Genomic DNA, 23,370 nt, shown 5'->3' on the forward strand with positions numbered 1-23,370 from the left:
AAGCTTGGTCGCAAATGGGTCTTCCAAATGGACAATGACCACAAGCATACTTCCAACGTTGTGGAAAAATGGCTTAAGGACAACAGAGTCAAGGTATTGGAGTGGCCATCACAAAGCCCTGACCTCAATCCTATAGAAAATTTGAGGGCAGAACTGAAAAAGCGTGTGTGAGCAAGGAGGCGTACAAACCTGACTCAGTTACACCAGCTCTGTCATGAGGAATGGGCCAGAATTGACCCAACTTATTGGGGGAAGCTTGTGGAAGGCTACCTGAAACGTTTGACGTTTGAGTGTAAGTAAACTTCTGCCAGGATAATGCTACCTGCCCGAATGCGTAGTGGCAACTGTAAAGTTTGGTGGAGGAATAATGGTCTGGGGCTGTTTTTCATGGTTTGGACTAAGCCCCTTAGTTCCAGTGAAGGGAGATCTTAACGCTATGGCATATGACATTCTAGAATATTCTGTGCTTTCAAGTACACTAACTCTTATAAGAAATCCCGCTACGCCCTCCAACGAACCATCAAACAGGCAAAGCGTCAATACAGGGCTAAGATCAAATCCTATTAAACCGGCTCTGATGCACGTTAGATGTGGCAGGGCTTGCAAACTATCACGGATTACAAAGGGAAACCCAGCCACTAGCCGCCCAGTGACGTGAGCCTACCACACCAGCTAAATGCATTCTACGCTTGCTTTGAGGCAAGCAACGCTGAACCATGCATGAGAGCACCAGCTGTTCCAGACGACTGTGTGATCACTCTCCGTAGCCAATGTGAGTAAGACCTTTAAACAGGTTATCATTTACAGACAGATTATCAGGACGCATGCGCTGGCATGTGCTGACAAGTGTATTCATAGATATTTTCAACCTCTGCCTGACCCAGTCTGTAATACCTACCTGTTTCAAGGAGACCTATGCCCAAGAACGCCAAGGTAACCTGTCTAAATGACTTTCGCCCCGTAGCACTCACATCTAGAGCCATGAAATGCGTTGAAAGGCTCATTGCTCACAACATCATCTCAGACACCTTGGAGCCACTCCAATTTGCTTACCGCCCCAACAGATGCACAGATGATGCAATCTCTTTTGCACTCCACACTGCCCTTTCCCACCTGGACAAAAGGAACACCTATTTGAGAATGCTGTTCATTGACTACAGCTCAGCGTTCAACACCATAGTGCCCTTGAAGCTCATCACTAAGCTAAGGTCCCTGGGACTGAACACCTACCTCTGCAACTGGACCCTGGACTTCCCGACGGGCAGCACACTGGTGGTGAGGATAGACAACGACAAATCCGTCATGCTGACCCTCAACACGGGGCCATTCAGGTGTGCGTGCTTAGTCCCCTCCTGTACTCCCTGTTCACCCACGACTGCATGGCCGCGCACAACTCCAACGCCATCCATTAAGTTTTCAGATGACACAACAGTGATATGCCTGATATAATCAAATGAAAATGTATTGTTCACATACAAATATTTAGCAGATGTTATTGCAGGTGTAGCGAAATGATTGTACCTACGATGACTGCTGACTATGATGAGAAAGCCTATAGGGAGGTGGTCAGAGACCTGGCAGTGTGGTGCCAGGACAACAACCTCTCCCTCAATGTCAGTAAGACAAAGGAGCTGATCTTGGACTACAGGAAACGAAGGGCTGAGCACAGGGCTGCTGCAATTTCGACAGGGCTGTAGCGGAGATTAGAGAGCTTCAAGTTCCTCGGTGTCCACATCACAAAGGATCTATCATTGTCCAAACACACCAACACTGTCGTGAAGAAGGCACAACAACACCTTTTCCCCACAGGAGGCTGAAAAGCTTTGGCATGGGTCCTCAGATCCTCAATGTTCTACAGTTGCACCATTGAGAGCATCTTGACTGGCTGCATCACGGCTTGGTATGGCAACTGCTTCATATCTGACCGCAAGCCACTATAGAGGGTATTTTGTACAGTCCAGTACATCACTGCGGCCGAGCTCCCTGCCATCCAGGTCCTCTTTATACCAGGCAGTGTCAGAGGAAGACCCCATAAAATGTCAGACTCCAGCCACCCAAGCCGTAGACTGTTCTCTCTGCTACCGCACGGCAAGCCATCAGGACCCTGAACAGCTTCTACCCCCAACCCATAAGACTTCTAAACAAGACTCCCAAATGGCTACCCGGACTACCTGCATTGGCCCTCAGAGTGGGGGACTGGGGGTGGTGCCAAAGGTGCAACCATACTGTTACAGATGACAAAAGGGAAATAATATATTGTTGCCATGCAGGAAAAATACCTCTAATATTTAATAATCTCCCCATGATTAACTAGGAAGTTGGGATAGAATGGGTATCATCACCAACCCGTATTCTGCAGTCTTAGTAATGTTGAAATGAGGGCAGGCTTTTTGGCTCAATTGTAGAGAGAAGCTATCTGGATTGAGCAACTCAAATAAAATGTTATTTGTCACATGCGCAGAATACAACAGGTGTAGGTAGACCTTACAGTGAAAGGCTTAATCACAAGCCCTTGACCAACAATGCAGTTTTAAGAAAAATACCTAAAAAATAAAGTAAAAAATAATTAAAGAGCAGCAGTAAAATGACAATAGCGAGGCTATATACAGGGGGTACCGGCACAGAGTCAATGTGCGGGGACACCGGTTAGTTGAGGTAATTGAGGTAATATATACATGTGGGTAGAGTTTAAAGTGACTTATGCATAGATAATGGAGAGTTGCAGCAGCGTAAAAGAGGGGAGCAATGCATGTAGTCTGGGTAGACATTTGATTAGATGTTCAGCAGTCTTATGGCTTGGGGGTAGAAGCTGTTTAGAAGCCTCTTGGCCTAGACTTGGTGCTCCGGTACCGCTTTTCATGCGGTAGCAGAGAGAACAGTATGACTAGGGTGGCTGGAGTCTTTGACAATTTTTTGGGCCTTCCTTTGAGACAACACCTGGTATAAAGGTCCTGGATGGCAGGAAGCTTGTCCCCAGTGATATAATGGGCCGTACGCACTACCCTCTGAGTCAGAGCAGTTGCCATACCAGGCAGTGATGCAACCAATCAGGATGCTCTTGATGGTGCAGCTGTAGAACCTTTTGAGTACCCTAAATCAAAAGAATTTAGTGAATACCTGTAGCCCGGAGCCATGTATTTAGAACTCTCTAAGCATATGGCTCTGCTGTAGCCCACATATGCCTGTTGACTCTAATAATTGTGGAGTATTCCTACTCTCAAAAGTGGGTTCCTAGATGATTTCAGCTGATCCGTTTGGCCCAAATAATACTTTCAGCAGAAAAATAAGTAAAAATAAATAAAATGATAAGAAAAAGTCAGAAACATCTCACTCAAACTGGGGCAAAGAATATCTCCTGGCTGAATCTATCCCCGATTCATGGATTTATTCTATTTATCTAGACCGGATATAGGGTTGTAATAAACCCCGCCTCTTCCTTTCTGGACAAGAATCGTTGGCCAACATGGCTCCGATTGTGAGTACTCACGGTGAAATATGTTGTATAGCTACCTATAAGACGTTTTTATTGTCTGTCGTTTATTGTATTTGATGTGCACGTAATAAATCCATATTGGACTGTGTTTCAGTGAGGCCAAATAAGTAAAGGAGTACCAATAAATGGCTTTGTTTACCAGTTGGGCCTGCACCCAATGAACCACGTTGTAGCAATTTAGTTCATGCGTTACCTAGCTAGTCGGCAACTGTAACTTAAACGTGAACCATCAGCACACCAGCTGGCAATGTACTAGATAGAAGTTGTCGTGCTAAATTAAATCCGATTAATGGCACTTTTAAAATGAATACAAATAACGTTGGGCCCGGTTTCCCAAAAGCGTCAGTCAGCATGTGTCGGTTCGAATTTGGTTAGGCGAACCAGACGTGTGTGCTCCCATACTTAGTTTAAGATCTAAGACCTTCGCTTGAAAAACGAGAAGGAACCGGCAATCGTACCATGTCCATATTGGGCGCCGTAGTCAGTAATACACGTCCTCAAAATAGTATGAATGAATCTAAGGGTGCGTTCGTATAGTCACTCTGGTGATCTACTCCGATTTCAGAGAGCACTCGTTTGAGTGCCAGAGCGCAAAATAACTGATTAATTTACGAACGTGCAACACCCGTTGAATATGACCGGTGTCAGTAAATGTAGAATTAAAACGTGATTAAATTGTTGCCAGCAGTACAGTTGGTCACCAAAGCTGTAGATAACATACAGCCAAACCAGCTCTGCTAGGGCTTGTAAAATGGTCAGTGAGGTGTTCTCTCATTTGTGACTGGAAGTAACTAGCCAACTTTATCCAGCTAGCTTGGGTACTTGACTGGACAAATTTTGGCTGTGCACGACCACATGAAAAAACGTTTTATTTAACTAGGCAAGTCAGTTAAGAACGAGTTCTTATTTACAATGGCGGCCAAACCGGACAATGCTGAGCCAATTGTGCGCCGCTCTATGGGACTCCCGATCATGTCTTTTTGTGATGCAGCCCGGGAACGAACCAGGGTCTGTAATGACACCTCTAGCACTGAGATGCAGTGCCTTAGACCTTGGGAGTAGAACTTGCGGGAAAACCAAAGTGAACGTGCACGACCACATGAAAAAACGTTTTATTTAACTAGGCAAGTCAGTTAAGAACGAGTTCTTATTTACAATGGCGGCCAAACCGGACAATGCTGAGCCAATTGTGCGCCGCTCTATGGGACTCCCGATCATGTCTTTTTGTGATGCAGCCCGGGAACGAACCAGGGTCTGTAATGACACCTCTAGCACTGAGATGCAGTGCCTTAGACCTTGGGAGTAGAACTTGCGGGAAAACCAAAGTGAACAGACACGTTACAAAATATCATAATATATGCACAAACTGATGGGAATAATGTGTGGACGCCTTTTAAGTACATCACTAGAACCATTGAGCTTAACTGTTCTAACGATATACTTAAGCATTTGGGAAACCGGGCCCTGGCCAGATTGATAACACACACCAATCAAGTTAGCTAGTTTTAAAAACAGATTATCCATTATATCATAGTCAAATGACTGATATAACAATGGAAATAAATGTTTTCAAAAATAGAAAGCAGTTAGGAGGCAAGATCAGGTGGGACCATTCTAGCCCATGAGAGGGCAGGTAGATGTGTACAACGGGCATGTAAAGTGTTTTTTCCCTATGAGTTTCCAGAATGTCACCTGGCCTAATTATATCAGTACACTCATAACAACCTATGCATTACGAAACTTCTATTAGATCAAATAAGACCCATGTGGCTCAGTTGTGAGAGCATGGTGCTTGCAACACCAGGGGGTGGTTTTGATTTCCACAGGGCACCAGCACAAAAAGGATTATCCGCTCACTACTGTTAAGTCGCTCTGGATAAGAACGTCTGATAAATGACAAAATGTACGATTTTTTTAAATAGTTGACCAAATTCAACAGTCTCATTGACTTCCATACAAAAACTCCTAGCTTGGTGAGTGGGAAAAAACCGACACCTGCTGGAGAATGATTTTGAGCCCAGTTATCCCTCTCGCTTCGCCTCTTGTTTAAAAAAAAGTTTTTACTGTTTTTAAAAAAGAACCAAAGACAGGTACAGTATGCAGATTGGCAGAAATTGCTTCTGTAAATAAGAATTTGTTCTTAACTGACTTGCCTAGTTAAATAAAGATAAAATAAATGTTAAAAAAACACTGTGCTATCACGTTAGATACTTAAACGAAACCGTCAGTGGTGTATTCATAATACCAACTCTGTTACAAAATGTTTTGCACCAGAAACAATTACTCCACACGGAAATCGTTTTGCAACAAAAACAAGTTTCTATTGGACAAATTCTGGTTCCGGTTGGTTCTTAAATGGTAATCGATTTCCTTTGCATGACGAAATGAATACACCTCTGGTGTAATCTGTTTTATCAAGTCATTTGGAATAATGTTAGCCCCTCTGCAATGTCTTGACAGAAGAAGCAGGTCATCAAAAAGACCAAAACAGGTGGCAAGAAGAAGAAGCAGGTCCTGAAGTTCACCCTGGACTGCACTCACCCAGTGGAGGATGGCATCATGGATGCTGCCAACTTTGTAAGTAGCCAATGTTAGAGAAAATAACATGCAATATCCTAGGGCTGGGAATTGCCATGAAGTTCACAATATGATATTATTGCGTTTCTCACTATTCTATGTCTTGCGATTCGATACTATTATTGCGAGTGACGTTCCAAACATTGCTCACTATATATCTGTTGCAAAGAGATGAGAGAAAATGAGTTCTGATCAGTCATGGAAATAAGTTCTGTAAACATGTTGGCTCCCTATTTTAAAATGATGAAGAACAAGCCTTGAGATGAAAAATACCAGTGTTTTGGCACAGCCGACTAGCACTAGTTAATGCTACCTACCCATGTGTTGGTCCCATGTTTCATAAGCATTAATTATTCAACAGCAGTCAAGGTTGTTCTGGCTCTGAGGCCTATAATGCGCTAATGTATTGTTAAGTGGAAAATACGGAATGTTTTTTAATTTATAGACTAATCAACAGTGATTTTACAGGGGTGTGCGTTCGCTGATGCTCTCTATTGGCCTATATGTCCATTCAGAAAGTTTCCTAAAGTAGCCTGTCTGAACTCCATCTCTTTAATAAGAATCAAACACTCCTGTCATGATGTAATCTTGTGAAAGGCCTATTTTCAGTAGCTTAGACTACATAATTTCTCTCATTACGGTGTCTTCGCTTTGAAGAAACACCCCCGAACGGTTATGTCGGTGATAGTGTTCATTGGTCTGGCCAATTACTGTGACCTCAAATTCCAAGACTGGCACAGCCCTAATTGTAATGTTATTTTTGTTGTTGATGAGTTACTCTGGTGATGGGAGGATAAACTGCATTAAGTAATTAGCCTAGGCACAGAGGCCTGCTAGCCAGCTGCACAGAAAGATGGATGGGACACATTTGCAATTCACTGGTATTTAGCTATGTTTTTATTGTTTTGTAGTGCTTTAGCCACTGAATTCTAGTAGTTTTTACTTGAAAGAATAAAACATCAATCACAAAATGTGCCACTTGCACAATATAGCTAATTCCGCACAGCACTGCATCTCGCCCGGCTTGTAGCCTCAGCGAACGGCGTGGGGCACTAGCATTCGTCGTGGATGTGGGGGTTGTGAAACATGAATTTGGACCAATCCCCGACAACCCATATATCAAAACTTAGTTACTAAGCTCTACTTTGTAACTTTCTGTTTGTTTTGTCTCTGATAACATTTGAATGACAGTAGTGATGAAAACCTTATTACTTTATATTTCTGTCAAAAGATGTCCGATGACTGAAACACCCTCAGGACTTTCCCACACTTGGAAATACAATGTTGCATCGGTCTTACTGTGATATGTTTAGGAATACTCATCGCAAAGAGCAAATATGAAAACAGATTTGGCAAGTTTCACAAAAAGGGCAGTCCCACAGATCTGAATGTTCTTAGCACGGCACCCGCTTTACATTTGGGCTCATATCGTGTCAATATCATAAAGCACAGTATTGGGATTGTTAGACATGGGTAACAACTGCCACAATGTTTTCAAATGATTTATGTATTTTGACGACCATATTATTGACATTTAGTGGCGGGAAAAATATATTTTGGGGGGTAGAATCCATTGTTGCGTCAACCTAACGCCATAATAATATCGCCGAAATGTAACTATCGATTGTATTTCTTAATTTTTTTTTAGCACTGCAATATCCTATTAAGTATGTCTTTGTTACTAGAGAAGAGCCCTATTACTTATTTCGATGTACACATTGCATGGCACAAATTATTCATAATCCAGATACTCCTGGTTTATCCACGTTATGCTGATACTGGCCTCTCTTCAATGTAGTAACGCTACAACTGTAATGGGTAGTGGGGTATGATATTTTGCAGTTGGTGTGTTACACCGCAGACATTTAGGATTCAGATTAGTGCGGAGCGATTAGGGGTTTTTGAGGTTGGTTTCGGCTGGATTATAAACAAATAATCGCGTTTTTAGGTTTCAATTTTTATGTGGGTTGACTGCTGTAATAACACTGAATAAAAGTCAGATGATGGTGGTGACTGCCCATTACTGGTTATCACTTACTAACCATAATTTATTCACTTTACTTTACTTTAATAAAATATTTGTTTTATGTTATGACGTATCAGTACTTTGGACTAACAGATTGTTTGTTGGTCAGCTCGGGCCCAGGTTATTTACAGTTGCGAAACGAGAATGCCATTTGTGGCTAGCATTAATGCAAGGTGACTCTGTACATCTGGGCTTTATTTAATGGGGGGTAGGGTTCAAATTATACATTGACTCTTGGCTAGCCCCGAAGTGTTCTGGAGGTGCCCGACGTATCCTGATAGTTGCAATGACACTTGTACTTGTCTTCTCTTACTAGCACTAATTTTGCTGTTAGCTGCTTTGAGGAACTTTTAGTTCGTATGACTGTGATACGTGGTTGTCGTACCTAACTAAAGTTAAATGCGTTAACTGTAAATTCCTCTGAATTAGAGCGTCTACTAAATGTTTAACATGTAAATTATATTGACAGAATATTTGCAGCAGTATGTAGCAGTCATTACAGCTAGTATCCATATTTGGGAGAAAGACTGTCCTAAAATACACCTTTGGTCTTGTTGGTTAGGAGCAATTCCTGCAGGAGCGCATCAAGGTCAACGGTAAAGCTGGGAACCTGGGTGGTGGTGTGGTGTCCATTGAGAGGAGCAAGAGCAAAATCGCTGTGAATTCTGAAGTGCCCTTCTCCAAAAGGTATGTTTGAATCAAATCTTGATTTATCTTTTGAATTGCCCTGCTTGCAATGTGATGTGCCGAGCAACATCACTTGCCATTTTATGTTGTGTTGTCTGATGGAGGGACTTGGTTTGTCTCCACAGTTATGCATGTAAGGGTTATTGCATTTTCACCTTTTCAATTAGGAAGTTGGAGCTGTCTTTTGCTATATGTGATGTTTTCCATGTTGCTTTCTGTTATGGGGTCATGGCACTGTTTTGTAATCGATGTTAGGCCTTTATTGGTTTTATTGTTTTGCCTGATGGACAGTCTGGAGGAAATGCATGTATAATTCATTATTTGAAGTGCTCTTAAAGTGATTAGCGTTTGAAATAAGGTCTGAGGATCATAAAATACTATCATTAGGTGGATTGAGATGTACATGAATAGAAAACATTAAGAGACATGGATAGAACGCATGTTATTTTTGGACTTCAGTCAGTTTTATTTCCACAATTGGAGATGCTGTGATCTGATCAATGACTCCAGCAGCGAACATGATTTTTGTCAGTTCTATAATAAAAAATGTTTCCATGCCACCATGTATCCTCAGACATTCATTGATTCTTAAGCTCCTTCTGAAGCTATATTTAGCCCTATATGGCATGAAATTATAGAACACTAGCAACACCCCCCACCTGGTAAATAATTGGAAATGTATCATTTATAATAATGGATTTATTTTATATTGTGCTTTTCATAACAAGAACAATCTCAGTTGCTTTAAAAACAAAATTGGGGATCTGGCAGTTCTTGGGTGATTGTCTTCCACATCCTCCAATGACAGGCAGTTCAGAAAGGTACAGTTGAATTCAGAAGTTTACATACACTTAGGTTGGAGTCATTAACTTGTTTTTCAACCACTCCATAAATGTCTTGTTAACAAACTATAGTTTTTGCAAGTCGGTTAGGACATCTACTTTGTGCATGACACAAGCAATTTTCCAACAATTGTTTACAGACAGATTATTTCACTTATAATTCACTATCACAATTCCAGTATGTCAGAAGTTTACATACACTAAGTTGACTGTGCCTTTAAACAGCTTGGAAAATTCCAGAAAATTATGACATAGCCTATCAGAAGCTTCTAAAGCCAATTGACATTATTTGAGTCAATAGGTGTACCTTTGGATGTATTTCAAGGCCTACCTTCAAACTCACTGCCTCTTTGCTTGATATCATGGGAAAATCAAAAGAAATCAGCCAAGACCTCAGAAAAAAATTTGTAGACCTCCACAAGTCCGGTTCATCCTTGTGAGGAAATTCCAAACGCCTGAAGGTACCACGTTCATCTGTACAAACTATAGTATGCAAGTACAAACACCATGGGACCACGTAGCCGTCATACCGCTCAGGAAGGAGACACCTTCTGTCTCCTAGAGATGAATGTACTTTGGTGCGAAAAGTGCAAATAGATCCCAGAACAACAGCAAAGGACCTTGTGAAGATGTTGGAGGAAACGGGTACAAAGTAGAGGTCGACCGATTTTATGAATTTTCAATACCGATACCGATTATTGGAGGACAAAAAAAGCCGATACCGATTTAATCGGCCGATTTATAAAAATATATATATATATATATGTGTATGATATATATATCATACACACACACACATTTTTGTAATAATGACAATTGCGACAATACTGAATGAACAATGAACACTTTTATTTTAACTTAATATAATACATAAATACACACACACAGCTCTGAAGTGACAATGATACTGAAGAGTCTGCTTAGGAGACATACTCTCAACTGTTTGAATAAAAATAGAGTTTAAGTTAACTGTGATGAATGTTGAAAACAAAAACTTTAATTTCTATATGCAGGAAATCCTATTTTAATAATGGGCATGGTAAGAATTGACAACCAAAGTGCGAGTCATAATTCCCATGACACCTTTTAGCAAAATCTGAAAAGCGGTTCCTTCATTTATTCCATAGGATATTTTTAGATTCACTTAAAATAAGGTCTGTGTTTCGTGAAGGCTTACATCACCGTGCCAATTTTATACCTGTGTAGATATCCATAGGACAAGGTAACTCTGATCAATATTGGCTAAATATAAGCGAAGATACATTTTTTTGTAGTGGATTTATGAAAATATGTTGACAAACGTTACCTTATCCTAGTGAGATTTACACGGGTATCAAAACGTCGAGGCGGTTTAAGCCTGCACGAAACACAGACCTTATTTGAAGTAGATCAAGACATTCTCTATGGAAGACATGAACGGTAAAATAACGAAGGAACCCCTTTCAAATTCAGCCGCAAGTTATTACAGGAATTATAACGCGTCGACTATTTCTCTCTAAACCATATACCTTTGACTAATCCGGAAACTATCACCTCGAAAACAAAACGTTTATTCCGTTCCGTATTTTATCTAACGGGCGGCATCCATGAGTCTAAATATTCCTGTTACATTGCGCAACCTTCAATGTTGTCATAATTACGTAAAATTCTGGCAAATTAGTTCGCAAAGAGCCAGGCGGCCCAAACTGTTGCATATACCCTGACTCTGCGTGCAATGAACGCAAGAGAAATGACACAATTTCACCTGGTTAATATTGCCTGCTAACCTGGATTTCTTTTAGCTAAATATGCAGGTTTAAAAATATATACTTGTGTATTGATTTTAAGAAAGGCATTGATGTTTATGGTTAAGTACACATTGGAGCAATGACAGTCATTGATTGATTGTTTTTTATAAGATAAGTTTAATGCTAGCTAGCAACTTACCTTAGCTTACTGCATTCGCTAACAGGCAGGCTCCTCGAGGAGTGCAATGTAATCAGGTGTTAGAGCATTGGACTAGTTAACTGTAAGGTTGCAAGATTGGATCCCCCGAGCTGACAAGGTTAAAAATCTGTCGTTCTGCCCCCTAGGCCGTCATTGAAAATAAGAATGTGTTCTTAACTGACTTGCCTAGTTAAATAAAGATTAAATAAAGGTGTAAAAAAAAAGGCGCCCAAAAATACCGATTTCCGATTGTTATGAAAACTTGAAATCGGCCATTCCGATTAATCGGTCGACCTCTAGTACAAAGGTATCTATATCCACAGTAAAACGAGTTCTATATCGACATAACCTGAAAGGCCGCTCAGCAAGGAAGAAGCCACTGCTCCAAAACCGCCATAAAAAAGCCAGACTACGGTTTGCAACTACACATGGGGACAAAGATTATACTTTTTGGAGAAATGTCCTCTGGACTGATGAAACTAAAATAGAACTGTTTGACCATAATGACCATTGTTATGTTTGGAGGGAAAAGGGGGAGGCTTGCAAGCCGAAGATCACCTTCCCAACCGTGAAGAACGGGGGTGGCAGCAGCATGTTGTGTGGGTGCTTTGCTGCAGGAGGGACTGGTGCACTTCCCAAAATAGATGGCATCATGAGGTAGGAAAATTGTGGATATATTGAAGCAACATCTCAAGACATCAGTTAGGAAGTTAAAGTTTGGTTGCAAATGGGTCTTCCAAATCGACAATGACCCCAAGCATACTTCCAAAGTCGTGGCAAAATGGCTTAAGGACAACAAAGTCAAGGTATTGGAGTGGCTATCACGAAGCCCTGACCTCAATCCTATAGAACATTTGTGGGCAGAACTGAAAAAGCGTGTGTGAGCAAGGAGGCCTACAAACCTGACTCAGTTACACCAGCTCTGTCAGGAGGAATGGGCCAAAATTCACCCAACTTATTGTGGGAAGCTTGTAGAAGGCTACCTAAAACGTTTGACCCAAGTTAAACAATTTAAAGGCAATGCTACCAAATACTAATTGAGTGTATGTAAACTAATGACCCACTGGGAATGTGATGAACTAAATAAAAGCTGAAATAAATCATTCTCTCTACTATTATTCTGACATTAAACATTCTTAAAATAAAGTGGTGATCCTAACTGACCTGAGACAGGGATTTTTTACAAGGATTAAATGTCAGGAATTGTGAAACTGAGTTTAAATGTATTTGGTTAAGGTGTATGTAAACTTCCCACTTCAACTGTATCCTGAGCGTGGGGAGCATCTGACTGGCCCCGTAGCTTGGGCACCTGGTCGTCGCCGACGTTCACAGCTCCTCCTCCTTTGGTAGGGTCAATCGTCCACTACTGAAGTGAGGCACCCACCTAGGTGGTGCATGGGCAACTCTAAAAGCGCCAATAAGACCACCACACCTCGGTAATAATCTGATACAGATCCCATACGAGGCAAGCCTCTGCATGCTCTCACCGCAGTCCACTTCCCAAGTGCTTTTGGTCTTTGAATATGCTGCTAATATTCTCAACTCCGGAGCATAAAAACCCCCAAAGAATTCCCATATTCTCTGTGGGATCATGGCACTTGCTTTTGGAAATTAAATATTTTGAATCAAATGTCCCCCTCCCGTGTGGGCTGACTTATCTTTCAGGTCCTATATTTTAGGCCTAGTGGTTATTTGAGTCATTTTTATCCTTGCTTTTTTGCAGAGATCCTTTTTTAAAATGTACTCCTCACAAGTCCTCAACTGGCAGCATCATTAAATAGTACACGCAAAACACCAGTCTCCACGTCAACAGTGAAGTGACTCTGTGATGCTGACCTTCTAGGTAGAGTTGCAAAGAAAAAGCCATAGCTCACTGGCCAATAAAAAGAATAGATTAAGATGGGCAAAAGAACACACACACTGGACAGAGGAACTCGGCCTAGATGGGCAGCATCCCGGAGTCGCCGCTTCACTGTTGTTTTGCGGGTACTATTTAATGAAGCTGCCAGTTGAGGACTTGAGGCATCTGTTTCTCAAACTAGACATTCTAATGTACTTGTCCTCTTGCTTAGTTGTGCAACCGGGCCTCCCACTCCTCTTTCTATTCTGGTTAGTGCCAGTTTGCGCTGTTCTGTGAAGGGAGTAGTACACAGCGTTGTGAGATCTTCAGTTTCTTGGCAATTTCTCGCTTGGAATAGCCTTCATTTCTCAGAACAAGAATAGACTGACGAGTTTCAGAAAAAAGGTCTTGTGTTCTAACCATTTTGAGCCTGTAATCGAACCCACAAATGCTGATACTCAACTAGTTTAAAGAAGGCCAGTTTTATTGCTTCTTTAATAAGGACAACAGTTTTCAGCTAAGCTAACATAATTGCAAAAGGGTTTTCTAATGATCTATTAGCCTTTTAAAATGATAAACTTGGATTAGCTAACACAGCGTGCCATTGGAACACAGGAGTGATGGTTGCTGATAATGGGCCTCTATGCCTATGTAGATATTCCATTAAAAATCAGCCGCTTCCAGCTACAATAGTCATTTACGACATTAACAATGTCTACGCTGTATTTCTGATCATTTTTATGTTATTTTAATGGACAAAAAATTAGCTTTTCTTTCAAAAACAAGGACATTTCTAAGTGACCCCAAACTTTTGAACGATTTTGTGTGTGTGTGTGCATATTTATTTTTTTGGTTTTGGAAATTGATCCATGGGCCCATCCCTGCTCTATATAGATATTTGTTTGTACAGTCTCTGATATGGATAGGTTCAGTACTTTGGACTAACAGATTGTTTGTTTGTCAGCTCGGGCCCAGGTTTTCTACAGACGTTAATGCCATTTGTGGCTAGCATTAATGCAAGGTGACTCGGTACATATGGGCCTAATTTAATGGGGGTCAGGGTTCAAATTATACATAGAATATTGGCTAGCACCGAAGTGTTCTGGGGGTGCCCAACGTCCATCTTTGATAATTGTTGGGGGGGGGGGGTCTCACATTGATGTTTAAATTGTGACGAGGTAGCCCTGATTTGTTATGGGGGTGCAAATTGTTTAGAAAATTGCAGTTAGAAAAGTTAAACATGGAGTTGATTCAATGTTCTGCATGTCATTTTGTCTGTTCTAATTGAACTTTCTGTAATGTTGCACCCTCCTGAATAAACCCCAGGCCTTGCCTGATAAGTTCTCAAAATATAAATCTAACAAATTTACAGTACACCTTTGTCACAATGTAATTTTCAATGGGATTTACATTGCTGACACTGCTGGTCTTTCCTTTCTGACAGGTATTTGAAATATCTGACCAAGAAGTACCTGAAGAAGAACAACCTGAGGGACTGGCTGCGTGTGGTGGCCAACACCAAGGAGAGTTACGAACTGCGCTACTTCCAGATCAACCAGGACGAGGAGGAGGAGGAGGAGGATGAAGATTAAATCCATGCCACTGTCTTTTGTCAATAAAATTTCAAAAGAACGAAAGTTTCTCACATGGTTTTATTTGCTGATTTGAGACTAAACCTGCATGTTTGAAAAAAAGTGAACCTACTCTTGCAATGAGCTGGTTAGACTTGAAAACCCATATTCTTTATAACGCAAAGATATTTGTGCTCTGTGCTTACATGAGTTGTCTGGGGAAATATTGCAAGCAATGAAAATGTATTTGTTACCAAGGGCTTTCTACTTTGACAACACTCAACCTTGAAACTGACAGTTGATTGCATTCAGATTTAGTTGTGTGATAAGTTTGTACATAAAATAATAATAATGATTCCATTTATCAATTAATGCTTCAAATAGTGTGTTGGCTGAAATTACTTCTTGAATCTGCTTTTAGATAAATGGCGGACTCTAAAAATGACGCTTCCTTCAATTTATGTGGTCCATCCATAGTGTATGGGCAAAGACAGTTTAAATTAAGTTATGTAGAAACTCCAAAAACTCAGTTTCTTTCTCCAAAAGAAATCGCTGATCACGCTTGCAGACGATGTCATGGTGACGTTGGCTGGCTAAGCAAATGCGCAGAAACACGTCATTGGGTCTAATGGTCGTTTCGCAACGAACTGTCAGTCACTCCGAAGAAAATGAAAACGTATCAGTCTATTTTATTTAACCAGGCAAGTCAGTTAAGAACCAATTCTTATTTACAATGACGGCCTAGCAAAAGGCTTCCTGTGGGGACGGGGTATTAAATAAAAATATAGGACAAAACACTACATAAAAAAGAGACGTAACATAGCGTGGCAGTTCAAAACATGGTACAAACATTATTGGGCAAAGACAACAGCACAAAGGGCAAGAAGGTAGAGACAATACATCACGTGAAGCAGCCACAACTGTCAGTAAGAGTGTCCATGATTGAGTCTTTGAATGAAGAGATGGAGATAAAACTCCAGTTTGATTGTTTTTTTTTTGCAGCTCGTTCCAGTCGCTAGCTGCAGCGAACTGAAAAGAGGAGCGACCCAGGTATGTGTGTGCTTTGGGACCAGAATGTGACTGGCAGAAAGGGTGGAGGATGAGGGCTGCAGTAGGTATCTCAGGAAGGGGAGAGTGAGGCCTAAGAGGGTTTTATAAATAAGCATCAACCAGTGGGTCTTGTGACGTGTATACAGAGAAGACCACTTTACAGAGGATTATAGAGTGCAGTGATGTGTCCTATAAGGAGCATTGGTGTCAAATCTGATGGCCGAATGGTAAAGAACATCTAGCTGCACCCTTACCTGCCTATCTATACATGACGTATCCATAATCTATTAAGGGTAGGATGGTCATCTGAATCAGGGTTAGTTTGGCAGCTGGGGTGAAAGAGGAGCGATTACGATAGAGGAAACCAAGTCTAGATTTAACCTTAGCCTGCAGCTTTGATATGTGCTGAGAGAAGGACAGTGTACTGTCTAGCCATACTCCCAAGTACTTGTATTAAGTGACTACCTCAAGCTCTAAAAACCCTCAAGAGGTATTAATCACACCGGGGGGAGAGGGGCATTCTTCTTACCAAACCGCATGACCTTTGTTTTGGAGGTGTTCAGAACAAGGTTAAGGGCAGAGAAAGCTTGTTAGACTAAGAACGCTTTGTTGTAGAGAGTTTAACCACAAATTCCTGGGAGGGGCTAGCTGAGTATAAGACTATCTGCATATAAATGGATGAGAGAGCTTCCTACTTTCACGAGGTTGGAGTAATAACATGTTCAGGTACTTAAAACATTGTCTTGAATCAATGTGACTTTTAGATTTCAAGAAAATGAACTAAGGAAGAATGTGTCACTTCTCTCATTGACTTCTCAAACCCCGGTCTGTTCTGCCGACTGTTTCACAAGCTTTCCCGGAAGTATCGCGATGTTGGACCTATGGGTTTAGAAACTCTGTGGTCTGATGACACGAGCGTCTTGTTCCCGCGGTGGTAACCTTGACAACTATTCAAGCAAGCGACTGCACAGGCTGCGCACTTGCCAATAAACTGGATTTCTTGTCAGTGAAAGGAAGTTAGTTGAATGCATGCATGCCTTTGCTAAATACTTTCTAAAACCTAAAGGAAATGGACTACTATACTTGAAATTGCAATTCAACCAAATCTACTGTAGGCTACAATGTCACGAACGAATGCCCTCTCTCTAATGTAGGCTAGCTGATTGTTTACTTTGTAATATTCGCACTTCGGCACGCGTAGCCTACATCAATCAAGATACAATATAGCCAAAATGACCGCTACTTAAAATCGATATCATTATCGTTAAACGACGTAATTTTGGCGGTTATTCAAACCCAGTTTGACTTAGATCGATTGTCTTACTGGATACATGATTACGTTGCATTGAATCCATTTGAAACGACATGCAAAGTGGGGACTCGCGAGGGGATTGAATCCCCCCACACCCTGGTGTAACCTCAATTTCTTTGGACTTGCTTGGGAAAATGGGCAAAGCGACAGGCTGGTGGTGCACACGGTGGCATTGCTACTTGCAGCACTGCTCACGACTAGTAAAAGTGGTAACTAGGGGAGCATGCCTAACTAGTTGTGGTGAAAATTATGGGATGGATTGTCATGGCAACAGACCAGACGTCACAATTTGGGCATGTGTTCCATTTTTGTCTTTCTTATTTTCAGACTGGAGGACTTAGATAGTGAAGAGTGGAAAAGGAAACATATTTTTTCCTACAAAAAGAAGGAAGCCATCTTTCTTGAAAATAAATTGTATTTACACAAGTATCATACAATTATTTTCCGGGAGGCACGAAGAGGTGAACAGTGGCATTTTCAGGGTTAACTTTCAGAGAGGTTTTTTTTGTATGTGATAAAGATGCCTGGATCGTTAAGCAATGAAGACGAGGGACAAGACGACATGGATTTTGAAGACGAGATACCAGGTGAGGGAATGAAGTAAGGGGAGGGGGAGTTTCTGCCCTGAATATATTTTGCGCTGCTATACGCCTAGTTGAATGTGGGGGAAAGGGCTTGCCCTACGTTCTAGGAGAAAAGAGGACGGGTGGGGTGCAGTAAGCGTTCCAATGTATTATTTTAGTACTACCCGTTTTCCTCGGGCACAGGTTTGCAGGTGTCGCCACTGTGTCATCTTCAAATATGATATGGCCGAATGAAAAGCCGCAATCTGTGGTAGCCTACTGAAATGACTCGGTCCGAGAAAAGGACAGCCGCAGGCATCAGTGCGTTCGTGTGAAAAAAATATGAAAACCTCCGATGTTAGGCCACCGAACTCCATTTTACTTTGACTGCGATCAGCATAGATAGCCTACTTGATTTTTGTTATTAGATTTAGGCACATGCACAATTTTGTTGGTGCTGTTTTGAGGGTGCACCGTTTTATGCTCTTACCATATAATGTTTTTTTATTGTTTCTTTTTGAGGTCAGAAGTTGCACCGATCGATCACATGCTGTGACAGCTGAATAAAAGGTATTCGTTATCTATAAATGAATGTCAATAAACGTCCCATCTCACCCAGGTGCTACTGCCCCGTTATCTAAATTGTGCAGCTGTGTCCCAATTGTTTTGAGGCTCTTGTCCAAAGTCAGCAGTGGCTGCAGAGGTGCTGGGCTGTGACTATGAAAACACGTGTAACAGGAAAACAATAGTTTAGAGCAGGGGTCCCCAATTACATTCAGCCATGGGCAGATTTTTCCTTGAGTGGATGGTCAGGGGACCAGAATATAGTTGTAAATAATTTGTACACTGCTAATTGACCGCAATAATCCCAAACAGTGCCGAAAGAAAGTATTCATACCCCATGATTTATTCCACATTTTGTTTTTAAGGGCTGAATTCAAAGTGGATTAAATATATATATTTTTTTCTAACCCATCTACACACAATACCCCCACACAATGACAAAGTGAAAACATGTTTTTATAAATGCTTGCTAATTTATTGAAAATTAAATACAGAAATATCTAATTTACATAAGTATTCACACCACTGAGTTAACACTTTGTAGAAGCACCTTTTGCAGCAATTACAGTTGTGAGTCTTTCTGCGTAAGTCTCTGAGCTTTCCACACCTGGATTGTTTGCCCATTATTCTTTTCAAAATTCTTCAAGGGCTGTCAAAGTGGTTGTTGATCATTGCTAGACAACCATTTTCAGGTCTTACCATAGATTTTCAAGTAGATTTATGTCAAAACTGGAACTCGGCCACTCAGGATTATTCATGTCTTCTTGGTGTGCAACTCCAGTGTAGATTTGGCCTTGTGTTTAAGGTTATTGTCCTGCTGAAAGGTGAAATCATCTTCCAGTGTCTGGTGGAGAGCAGACTGAACCAGGTTTTCCTCTAGAATTTTGCCTGTGCTTAGCTCAATTCAGTAAAAAAATTTCAGTTCTGAAAAACTCCACGGACGTTAACGATTACAAGCATACCCATAACATGATGCAGCCACCACTATGCTTGAAAATATGGAGAGTGTTACTCGGGAATGTGTGATATTTGATTTTCCCCAAACTTAACACTTTGTATTCAGGACAAAAAGTTAAATGCTTTGCCACATTGTTTTGCAGTATTACTTTAGTGCCTTGTTGCAAACAGGATGCATGTTTTGGAATATTTTTTATTCTGTACAGGCTTGCTTCTTTTCACTCTGTCAATTAGGTTAGTATTGTAGAGTAACTATAATGTCGTTGATCCATCCTCAGTTTTCTCCTATGACAGCCATTATTTTCTAAATGTTTTAACTTCACCATTGGCCTCATGGTGAAATCCCTGAGTGATTTCCTTCCTCTTCGGCAACTGAGTTAAGAAGGAAGCCTGTATCTTTCTAATGACTTTGATGTGTAACCTTTATTTAACTAGGCAAGTCAGTTAAGAACAAATTCTAATTTACAATGACGGCTTATACCTGCAAAACCCGGACGACGCTTAGCCAATTGTGTGCCGCCCTAATGGGACCCCCCATCATGGCCGGTTGTGATACAGCCTGGAATCGAACCAGGGTGTCTGTAGTGACACCTCAAGCACTGAGATACAGTGCCTTATACCGCTGAGCCACCCGGGAGCCCAATACACCATCCAAAGTGTAATTAATAACTTCACCATGCTCAAATGGATATTCAATGTCTGCTTTTTTATTTTTACCCATATACCAATAGGTGCCCCCTTCTTTGTAAGGCATTGGAAAACCTCTCTGGTCTTTGTGGTTGAATCTGTCTTTGAAATTCACTGCTGAGGGACCTCACAGATAATTGTATGTGTGGGCTACAGAAATTATGTAGGTATTTAAAAAATAATGTGAGTCCATGCAACTTATTATTTGACTTGTTAAGCAAATGTTTACTTGAGAACTTATTTAGGCTTGTCATAACGGGGTTGAATAGGTATTGACTCAAGACATTTCAGTTTATCATTTTTTATTAATTTGTAAACATTTAGGGAAAAAAACATAATTCCACTTTGGCATTATGGGGTATTGTGTGTAGTCCAGTGACAAACTCCATTTGATCAATTTTAAATTCAGCTGTAATACAACAAAAATGTGGGAAAAAGTCAAGAGGTGGGAATACTTTTTGAAGGCACTGTAGTATTTGAAAAAAACAATAATTTCAAACCTTGATTACATTGGGATGCTTCTCTATTAATGTGTTGGAATACTTGAACAGATTTCCTAAATTAATATCATTATGAGCTCATTTCCTGGTGATTTTACAGTCTTATGTCCAAGAATGAAAATGATATAAAAAATTATAAATATACAGTGCATTTGTAAAGCATTCAGACCCCTTGACTTTTTCCACATTTTGTTATGTTACAGCCTTATTCTAAAATGGATTAAAAAAATATATATTCTCATCGATCTTCACACAATACCCCATAATGACAATTTTGCAAAGTTATTCAAAATAAAAAGCTGAAATATCACATTTACTTAAGCATTCAGACCATTTACTCAGAACATTGTTGAAGCACCTTTGCCAGTGATTACAGCCTCGAGTCTTCTTGGGTATGACGCTACAAGCTTGGCACACCTGTATTTGGGTAGTTTCTCCCATTCTTCTCTGCAGATCCTCTCAAGCTCTGTCAGGTTGGATGGTCTGTAAAACGACACTTTTGAATGCACTCAAGACCATGGCCATGTTCAGTTGCCAAATGTTTTAGAATGTTGCAGATAGAAATGCCATGAATAAAGCCGATGTGATTCCTTATTCTTCATGTAAGAGAGGCATGCTTGTTCTACATAGCCAATTTCTATTTGAACGTTCAAAAATGTTGCGTCCTACTGAACGCGCACCTTGTGAACCCTCCAAACCTTAAAATGGTGAGAGCATGGTAGATCACATATTTAAACCCATCAACTCATCTCTTATTTACACTGCTAGTTAAATAGGGTGCCCCCTGAGCCTGGTTTATCAATCTCCATCCATGGCAGTCAACCAGGTCCTAAATATCTGGGGAGCCAGTGGCTGAGCCAGTGTCAGGCCAGGGGTGATGTGATGAAGTACCCTACAGGAAGGGCCCAGACCAGGAGCCTGCCTTTTTATACCACCATGTCAGTTCACTCAATACAATCATTACATTCATAGTTTTTCTCCTCCAGCTAGCTCCAGGCCCCAGATGATTTACTACTGGATTAGCAGCCAGGGCTAGGGTGCACATTTTGGGGAATATTCAGAGGTGGAAACTTTCTGTGGGAATTAACAGGAATATATGGGAATTAATGGAAATATATGCAAATTAATATTAATACCATTTAAATTTAGATGTTTTTTTTACATTGGATATATTTACCATATATGGAGACAGAAACATAAACCGTTTACCTTATCATAAGTAGACATAATTGAAAATTATGAAATCCTTCCAATAAAAATAAAACAATTTTAATTATGAATTGAACTAATTAAATGAGTTGACTCTTCACATGGGATGACTTCACTGAACAACAAAAGAAAGGGAATGATCCCCAATGATCCATCGCATCTTTTCAACATACATCTGTAAAATGATAGTCTACAAACTAAAGCTTTGGTTGTCTTCCTCTCAGGCTTCCATGTCTTCTCCATGAACCTCCTTAATGTCCACCTCTTGAACATCAGACTCTGAGGCCTCATCTTCACTGTCACTTTCCAACCTTGTTGAGGATGGCTCGTTGTTAGGCTCAAAAAGCCTCAAATTTGTCATCGGCCACCAATTTTTCAACCCTTGTATTGGTCAGCCTGTTGCATGCTTTGGTGTGTGTGTTCCCAAACAAGGACCAGTTGCGCTCTGAGGTGGCTGATGTTGGTGGGATTTGGAGGATGATGGAGGCAACAGGGGAAAGAGCCTCAGATCCACAAAGTCCCTTCCACCAGGTGGCTGATGAGATATGTTGGCACGACTGCCATATTGCATCTCCATCCGAAGCCCTTGCTTGGAAGTGTACTTCGCCCGATTGCCAAGAACCTTGCCCTCATCCAGGCCAAGGTGGCGAGACACGGTAGTGATGACACCATAGGCCTTGTTGATCTCTGCATCAGACTGGATGCTCTTGCCAGCATACTTGGGGTCCAACATTGCTTGGAGCAACAGTGAAGTGGGCAGGGCAGTACTGATTTTTTTCTCTTACATCAGCAAGCGTAGTCTGAACATCAGACAGGATGGCATTCTTTTCCTCAATATGTGCAATGGCTACTGCTATAGGTTTCAGGCTGCTTACCACTCTCTCCCAAAATACATCATCCAGGAGGATTCTCTTGATGGGGCTGTCCATATCGGCAGACTGTGATATGGCCATTTATTGGAGAGACTCCTTCCCCTCCAGGAGACTGTCAAACATGATGATAACACCACCCCAACGGATGTTGCTGGGCAGTTTCAATGTGGTGCTCTTATGCTTCTCACTTTGCTTGGTGAGGTAGATTGCTGCTATAACTTGATGACCCTTCACATACTTAACCATTTCATTGGCTCTCTTGTAGAGTGTATCCATTGTTTTCAGTGCCATGATGTCCTTGAGGAGCAGATTCAATGCATGAGCAGCACAGCCAATGGGTGTGATGTGAGGGTAGGACTCCTCCACTTTAGACCAAGCAGCCTTCATGTTCGCAGCATTGTCTGTCACCAGTGCAAATACCTTCTGTGGTCCAAGGTCATTGATGACTGCCTTCAGCTCATCTGCAATGTGGAGATCGGTGTGTCTGTTGTCCCTTGTGTCTGCTCTTGTAGAAAACTGGTTGAGGGTTGGAGATGATGTAGTTAATTATTCCTTACCCACGAAGAATCGACCACCCATCAGAGATGATTGCAATACAGTCTGCTTTCTCTGTGATTTGCTTGACCTTCACTTGAACTCTGTTGAACTCTGCATCCAGCTAATGAGTAGAAAAAGCATGTCTGGTTGGAGGGGT

At 41.2% G+C, this 23,370-nt stretch overlaps 1 protein-coding gene across 1 annotated transcript; it reads left to right on the plus strand.

Annotated features, from left to right (window-relative positions):
• The first annotated feature begins 3,402 nt into the window (after positions 1-3,402).
• On the plus strand, positions 3,403-15,023 carry LOC120024641 (60S ribosomal protein L22-like). The gene is made up of 4 exons (XM_038968923.1): positions 3,403-3,475; positions 5,954-6,070; positions 8,659-8,783; positions 14,836-15,023. Exons 1-4 carry the CDS (start codon positions 3,464-3,466, stop codon positions 14,981-14,983), a joined length of 402 nt encoding a protein of 133 aa, XP_038824851.1. The 5' UTR covers positions 3,403-3,463; the 3' UTR covers positions 14,984-15,023.
• The last annotated feature ends 8,347 nt before the right edge of the window (positions 15,024-23,370 follow it).

This window comes from Salvelinus namaycush, chromosome 2 (genome assembly GCF_016432855.1).
Source record: "Salvelinus namaycush isolate Seneca chromosome 2, SaNama_1.0, whole genome shotgun sequence".
Classification (NCBI taxonomy): Eukaryota; Metazoa; Chordata; class Actinopteri; order Salmoniformes; family Salmonidae; genus Salvelinus; species Salvelinus namaycush.

What these genes read in the sequence shown, in the direction of transcription:
- LOC120024641 (XM_038968923.1), top strand. An exon ending in TCATGGATGCTGCCAACTTT is followed by an intron (nt 6,071 to 8,658) that starts GTAAGTAGCCAA and finishes CTTGTTGGTTAG; the next exon opens with GAGCAATTCCTGCAGGAGCG. An exon ending in GAAGTGCCCTTCTCCAAAAG is followed by an intron (nt 8,784 to 14,835) that starts GTATGTTTGAAT and finishes CCTTTCTGACAG; the next exon opens with GTATTTGAAATATCTGACCA.